The sequence below is a fragment of the Pezoporus occidentalis genome, unplaced genomic scaffold (genome assembly GCF_034315485.1).
Source record: "Pezoporus occidentalis ecotype Australia unplaced genomic scaffold, CSIRO_AGI_Poc_V1 ctg367, whole genome shotgun sequence".
NCBI lineage: Eukaryota > Metazoa > Chordata > Aves > Psittaciformes > Psittacidae > Pezoporus > Pezoporus occidentalis.
Genome location: NW_026915669.1, coordinates 181,315 through 189,294, shown reverse-complemented (window position 1 = coordinate 189,294; position 7,980 = coordinate 181,315). Strand labels below are relative to the sequence as shown.

Genomic DNA, 7,980 nt, shown 5'->3' with positions numbered 1-7,980 from the left:
GAGGTGGTGGTGCGGGCGGGGTTGGGGGAAAGCGCTGTGCGAGCGGAGAGAGACCGCTGCCCAGCCCCTCACCGCGGCATCCAGCCTCATTCCCGAGCATCCTCCGGCCGAGATGCGGGATCCGCTGGGCGAGGCGAGCGGGTCCTCCCGGCAGTGAGGTTTGCTGCGGGCAGACAGGCAGGCAGGCGGACGGACGGACGGGCAGGAGGGCGGGCTGCGGTGCGAATAGAGGGGGGGTCTGTAAAGATATAGCGGGGGCGATGTCGAGTTTTTAGGGCGCGGGGTGCTTGCGCGGTGCGAGGCCCGGAGCGGGGCGGGGGGGGGGGGAGCCGAGCGGGAGCGGCCGAGGCGCCGCATTGCTGCTGAGCAGCCGCCGCCGCCACCCCGCAGCCCCGCATCCCCTCCACCCGCAGCCCCGCAGCATCCCCGCAGCATCCCCGCCATGCCGCCGCTGCCGCCGCCGCCGCCTCCGGCCCCGCGCCGCAGCCAGGCCGGGCGGGCGGGCAGCCCGGGGAGCGGGGCGCAGCGGGGGCTGTGAGGAGCCGCGGCTCTTCCCTTCCCGGGGTTCTTTCTCCTTCTCTTGGAATTTGGCCTCTTTTTTTTTTTTTTTTCTTTTTTTCCCCTATTTTTCCCTTTTTTCCCCTATTTTTTTTTCCTCCCCCACCCCCGTTCCCTGCCGTGGATGGTTTTTAGGTGGAGTCGTTTGCACCAAAACCCAATAGCTGCTGCTGTTCTTGCTGCTATTTTTTTGTTTGTTTAATGATACTGTCTCCACAGCAGGGGAAGAGAGAACTGATCCTGAACGTACTCCCAGAGAATGAATAATCACAAGAAACTGGCTTAAGCAGCTCCCTTGGATCTGGTGCATGGTTGTGATTGATTTGATTTTTAAATTCTCTTTTTTCCCAAGTCATCGTTTGCATTTTATTTCCTTCTTTTTTTAATTTTTTTTTCCTTTTTTTCTTTTTTCTTTTTTTTTTTTTTTTTCACCTTTTGGGGGATTTGCAAACCGAATTACATGCATGTCCAGTGGGGGAAGGTTTAATTTTGACGATGGAGGGTCGTACTGTGGAGGCTGGGAGGACGGAAAGGCTCATGGCCACGGAATCTGTACCGGCCCGAAGGGTCAAGGTGAATATTCGGGCTCCTGGAGTCACGGCTTTGAGGTGCTGGGGGTCTACACTTGGCCCAGCGGCAACACTTACCAGGGCACCTGGGCGCAGGGCAAGCGCCATGGCATTGGCATGGAGAGCAAAGGGAAGTGGGTGTACAAAGGAGAGTGGACCCATGGATTTAAGGGACGGTACGGGGTCCGAGAATGCACTGGAAATGGGGCCAAGTACGAAGGCACCTGGAGCAATGGATTACAGGATGGCTACGGGACAGAGACCTACTCGGATGGAGGTAGGTGCTGCATTGATACCTTCCCTGCTAGGGTGGGTGATGCTGTAGGGTGGAAACCTTCTAACAGGGATCCTGGGTTAAGGCTGGAGTCTGGGAGTTTGCAGCCTACTGATGTGGATGGAGGGAGGGATGCCCATACTCCATAGGAGACAGGGACCCAGCCCATTGTGGCATCAGCCCAGCTCTTTGCCACAGGTAGCCCCACATGCTCAATGGGTCCCCGGTGCCAGGTGCTGCCCCCTTCTCTCCTCAACCAGGGTTTTTGGGGATGGGAGCTGGCTGCACTGGTTGTGGGGGGGACACCCAGCTCTCACAGTGGTGGTTGGAGGATGGGGATGGGCTGAGCCATCAGGAGACAACCCAAGTTGCACGTGGGATTTGCAGTTCTCGCTGCATCACTGGGACCTGTAGGATTTGTACTGAAGCAACCCAGGGCAGGGGGGGAAGTGAGAGTGTGTAGGGGTGTTCAGGGCAGATGGGTGCACCTCTAGTGCTGCCAGTGGTCCCAAGGAGGAGCTGGGGTCGTTGTTTGCCCTGCAGCCCCTCCAAACGCAGCCCCATGCTTAATAATACCAGGCAGAAGACTTTAATTCAGACAAGAGTCTTACATTCCTAGTTTGCAGCTTAATGCTTAGCATAGGGGCTCAGAGGGATCATCAAAGCTATTCTCTGCCGTCAACATGGCTTAACGAGATGTTGAGGGGAAACTGGGATTAAATGAAAAACAGGAAAACCCAATTGGAGAGACCTAAAACAAAATATTGCTGGACTTAAACAAGCTTAAAGGCTGAACCAGGGGAAGCAGCTGGTGCTTTGCTGTAAGTGGCTGTATCATCCTGTCTCATGGTTTGTGGCTACTTCCATCTCTATTGCCACAATAATCCGGTCCAGGCCTACCTACCAGTGGCCGAGGGCATTCAGCAGCACTGCCTCCTTCTTTCACTGTCAAATGTGTCCATCTAAAGCAGGCTCTTTTTAATTATTATTTTATTTAAGATATTATAATTTTCCATTATTTTGCTTCATTAAGGAAATTACAGCATTGATGAGCTCCATCGCAGCCTTCCTGAAAGGTGTTGCAAGACCTTTCTCTATAAAATCCAGTTGGTTGCTTTGTGATTATGCAGGCAGGCAAGATTAAACATTTCCTGCAGCTGCTCTTTTATGCTTTGGAAGGGAGAAGTGGAACAATATCTTGGGTTTTAATGATAATGATAATGATGCTGGTGGCTTTCTCCTAAAGGCAAACAGAGCTGCAACCTTTTGTTTCAGCCGCCTGGAATAATGCTGGGGTCTGGGCTGGAATCTGCCGGGTGTGTGTTTCCGAGCCATCAATAAATCCCAGCAGTCCTTCAGCTGAGAATAAAGCTGCTTGGCCAGAGAATAATTGTGGTCTCCCACTTTCAAAGTGGTCAGGAGGGGATGTGGGGGGGGGGGTTCTGCGTGCTCAATATGAGAGCTGTCTCCTTGCTCCCCTTATGGCACCCAGCCCCTACCAGGGGAGGGTTGCAGGAAGGCGGACAGAAGTCGTAACAAACTACATCTCTCTGAGGGCTGGGTGTTGCAGGGCACACACGTGCCCCCAGGCCAGCACGGTCCCCATCAACTGCAGCGCAGCAGTGATTTGGGAACCCTGGGGAGCATCCCCCAACTGGGGTGGTTTACCGGCAGTTTCACCGTTTCTGAGAACCTACCAGAAGCAAAGAGCTTCCTCTTCCATCTTGTCAGCCCGGACCGGTCTCTTGGTGCCTGGGGATTGAGAAGCTGTATTGGACGTTTATCATTTTAGGAGGAGGTAGGGAGATCAGTGGGAGAAAAGGGCAGGGTCTGTAGCAAAATGCTCCCTCAGGCACTCTGAAGCCTTTCTAGGAGGGGCAATGCAGAGTGATGGTGGTACCTGTGGCCAAGCCCATCGAGCTGCCAGGAGTAGGGACACCCCATGTGCGCCCCGATTGGGCTCCTCCACACCAGCTTCCCCCCATTTCAGTCGGGCAGTCACCACGGAGTGACTGAACCCAGCCAAAATTTCACATTCACCAACTTGGTTGCAAAAGTGTTCAGAGCCCGTGGCCCTTTCCCAGTTGCCTGTATCAGTTCCGGGTGGAAAACCCCGAAGTTGGACATCTCCAGCCTTTTTGGATACTGAAGGCTGATGAACTTTGAGCATTTAGATTCAAGAAGCCGATGTGTGCAGGAGCTCTGCTGGAGGGGTGGCTGAGTAGCTATGGCACAGAGGAGGCAACTGTTGGGAAGGATGTTTCTCATTAATCTATTCAAGCTATTACCTTCATCAAACTGAAGTATCCTAGAATCCTCGCCCCAGCATCTGTCACTTGCCACCCACAGATAAATATTCATCCCTTGCATTATGCTTTTTTAGCACATCAACCATGGCTAGGGGATGGGTCCCTAAATGCACAGCAAGGCTCTGGAAGCGACGTGCCCCAAAATCCATGGGTTTAGCTCCAGTTTCACCATTCCCTCACACTATAACGGGTGAGGACAAACCCCAACACTCCACCAGGTGCTATCTTGGGCAGTGATACTTTGCGTGGCTGATGCACACGTGTTGATGCACAGGGCTTGGACGCTGAGCAGTGGGATGCGGTGGCCTGAGCCACGCTGCCATCCCTATGCCCTGTCTCTGCTCATCGCCCCGGGTGCTCGCACACGCACGCACGCTTCCCCCACATGCAGCTTGCAGCTCTCACACCTCCCACACGGGCACACTCATCGCCATGCACACACGCCTCTCCTCCCCACGCCGAGGAGACGCTTCGCCCCTTCTCATGCATACCCACATGCACGTGGTCTGCCCCCAGCCTGGAGAACAGCCCTCTCCGACCCGTGCATGCACCAGGTGAATGCGAACTGTGTTCCCCGAGCTGTGTGGATACGTGTCCATCAATGTAAACCTATCCCACAGAGCCCAACTACGCAAATGCAAACGTGCTGTTCCCCTGTAAGCCCACGCTTTGCCCAATCTCCTTGGCACACGCCTGACCCATGTGTGGCACATGTATGCACTGTCCTGTCTTTCCCCTGCATGTACACATACACTTGGACCCCCCTAAACCTCAATACTGCAGACATGTCCTTATCTTTCTGCCAAAAATCCCTCCTGCCCGCATCCAGAAGCTCCCTGGTATTACATAAACCAGGATCCTGAGGGTTGCTTCAGTCAGATGCTGGAGTTGCACTGCTTATTTGCTCAAGTCCAGAGAGGGAGCAGGATTGCTCCCTTGCTTCAGGCGAAAGGGGCTGCATCCACATGGATCAGCACCGACGTGAGCCGGAGCTTCTGCTGTGGTCCTTGCTGGAGCTGGTGGAACCTCTCTAGAGCAGAGAGTTGGAGACCCCCACCTGAGCAGGTCTGGAGACATCTCAGCTGGTTTCTGCCTTTCTGTAACTCCTTGGACAGTTTGGAAACACTCAGGGATTTTACCCTGGGGACAGCTGGAGTGGTAGCTGCAGGCTGTGCATTGGGTATGGGTTTAGCTGCTGAAACCGTGGTTGTGAGGAATGGATGAGGTGGGGTGTGTGAAGGAAGCCCCAGATCTGCTTTTGCCCTTTCAGTGCTGTTTTTCTCCTCCCTCCACCTCTCCCCAGCTGAGAATTTTGGATCCAAAACAAGACAGGGTCTCAGGGAGGGCACCAGTCCCTTGCTTGGGTTCTGTTTGCCCAGCCAGTCCTTAGGGAATGGCTTGCAGTGATTCCCTGGTCCGTTCTGGGTCCCTCCCTCTGCTACCCACATCCCAGGTTCCCATGTGCTGCACACAGCCTTGTTTCTCAGGAGGGCTACCCCAAAACAGACGGGCAGTCGCATCGTGGTGCTTATCTTGTGTAATCCTCCGTGCCCACTCACCTAAATGAATCATCCCTTTGATAGGTGAGTGAAATATAATTAGTGTTTTCATTGTTAGCACCATGTGAGTAGGCATGTAGGTTTTCTTGGCCCAGGCTGGGAAATGTTCCTGCTTTGCAAGCAATGGGGAGAGGAAAGCAGTGCGGTGGGAGCTGCCGGTGTGGGCTGTCTCGCAGCCTGTCCTGCCCCAGTTTCCCCACCTCTGCAGTGGCACTGGTGACACTTCCAGCTGCCCTCTTAAGTGGATGCACCAGGAGCTACCAACCAAATGGCTTTAATATGGGTGAGAAGGTGAAAAACATGAGATATTGGGCAGAAAAAAGCCCTTTGCCAGTGTAAAGGGCTGCTCTTGGGGGGATGCACTGGGGATGCCGTGATGCTGGTCCAGGAAGGGGTTTTGAATGAACCACCACCATCCAGTGCCTCTAAGGGCAGCAGCATCCCTGACAGCTGCCTCATGCCTCTCTCCATAGCGGGGTTTTCCACGGGTTCCTCTACAGCAGCAGGGAACCAGCTAGTGAGGGCAAATTTCCATGTGGTCTATTCATAGCACGGATGTCAGAATTACCTTAAAAGTACCAGCTCTCATCTTATTTTGCTGCCGGGAAGGAATTGTTGATGCACTTTAAATAGTGGGCGGAAACAAGCAAATACAAGTGCGCCCTGATTCCCCATCCTCCCGCTTCCTGCAGATCCAGACAACCCCCTAAGAACCTGATAATTAAAGATGAAAGCTATGAACTCTGTTGATGAAGCATCCCACCTCCTAGGTTTGGTACGGAAGTTGCTCACAGCGCGGCAGTGGTTAGAGGAGAGCAAGAGCTGAGGCGTCAGGACCCACCTAGCATAGAAAAAATGAATCAAAATACTAAATGAAGATTGTGACCAGTGTTATTAAAAATAAATGACATGAACTCATGGTAATAACTTATCTCACTGGAACATGATGGTTAGATTCAGGTACAGCTTAGGACAGAGGAGGAAGGATTTTGACCCCAGGGGAAAGGATGAGAGATAAAAACTGTCAGACCGGCTCAGACCTTCACTCCATCTTCTTGAGGATTCCACCCAGCTCCAGGGTATGATGTAGGACCCCAACCCTGGGGCAGTCTGGCCTCCTTACACCTCTCTCCTTGACCCATAATAGAGGGTGACCTAAGCTGGGAAGCACTGTTTTAATATCCTCTCACTGGGGATGCTGGGGTGGGTTTCTCATGGCTTTTAATGCGAATCTCAGGGTATTTGCATGTGATTTGATATCCCATGGGGCCCCTCGTGGTTGGGTGACATCTGCTCCTGTAGCTGAGTGTTTTTTTTTTTCCCCTTGAAGCTCCAGCTTGTGGAATCATGTGATTTTGCAAGATTTTCAGCTTCATTTTCGAAGCAAGGTTTCCACCCAGGCTATTGCAGAGAAGTCATTCTTACAGGCTTGGAAACCAGCAGATGAGAGCTAAAAATGCCTTCTGTTTAAAAATGCCTCGATTTTAAAATGAACCTGATAAATTTTGAATGCTTTGAATCAGGTAACGCTGATGTAGATGAATGATCCGTATTAACGTAGGCATGACTTGGAGATGCATCCGGGCAGGATGGAGCTGGTGATGGTCCTAGAGGAGGCAACACTGTGGTTTAGTATCTGCCTTATGAGATTTGGCAGGGTTTGCCTGTCTGGGGTCGGGGTTTGACATTGACTGAAATCCTGAGCAATAAAGGAAGTTTTTGGCAGGAGTTTGCAGTAGTTGCAGGAGAGTTTTGATGCTAGTTTGCTGTTTAACTTAAACTATTGGTTAACATAAAAGGGGAGCTTGGAGGAAAAAAAAGCCCCAAGCACTTGAATGGCAAGTGTTTGTATTTTGGGGTTGATATTGGCTTTCCAAAGACAGATTCTTCCTTCTGAATCCAAAATCCTTAAGAATTGCAATCGATGCATGGGCATTCCCTTAGAACAGCCACTCCTTTCCCAAAATGATTCCCTGAAGATGTTCCACTTACTCTTAGCACACAGCAGAGCATCATGAATTTTCATGAATGAGTGAACAGCTGGAGCAAGGTCCCTAAATTTGCAGACATTTGCACCAAGATGACTGGTAAAAAGGTATAATTCCCTGCTCAGGGCATCGCTTTGGGTCTATGAGGTGTTTCCCTGGACTGCATAAGAGATTGACCATTTATCTCATAGAATAGAAATAAATCTTGCTTTCACCTCACCTCATCCTGCGCTATCCCTGCTCCTGGTGCAGCCTCCTATCCCACATCCATGGGGAGCTCAGCCTCATCCCATGGACCCCCAAAGCCTGGTGCTGGCATACAGCACTGTGTGTGAGCATTGGAGAATTAGCTCTTACTCCTGTGAGCTCTGCTCAGAAATGGGGTGAGATCACAGAGTTTGCAGTGAGGATTAGAGTGCTGAGGGATTAATGGACTAAGTATTAGCCCGATTTCACTCTCCTTTGTGAGAGGAGCACATTAGCTGTAATAAAGGAGCTGAATGATATGTTAATGTGTTTCTCACCCCTTGTGTGAAAGCCTCATCCTAGTTTTGGCCCCAGTCGGTGGCTGAATCCACAGGGATTCAGATGCCCATGGGCCCCATTTCACCAGGGGATGATGCTCCCTCCACTGTCTCCAGTGCACCTGGCACTTCCCGCTCCCAGGAAAACTGGAAGTTTCTTTTTGCCTGTTCTTTCCTTTTGAAAAGCTCTATTTCCCCT

At 51.9% G+C, this 7,980-nt stretch overlaps 1 protein-coding gene across 2 annotated transcripts in view; it reads left to right on the top strand.

The window, feature by feature from the left end:
* Positions 1 to 641: 641 nt before the first annotated feature.
* Positions 642 to 7,980, top strand: part of JPH3 (junctophilin 3) — a 56,089-nt gene continuing 48,750 nt past the window's right edge. The window contains exon 1 of one of the 2 annotated variants that reach the window (XM_062631090.1): positions 642 to 1,404. In XM_062631090.1, coding sequence (XP_062487074.1) covers positions 1,023 to 1,404 — 382 coding nt within the window. In that variant the 5' untranslated portion in view covers positions 642 to 1,022. The remainder of the gene's footprint in view (positions 1,405 to 7,980) is intronic. The other variant, XM_062631089.1, reaches the window with a different exon arrangement.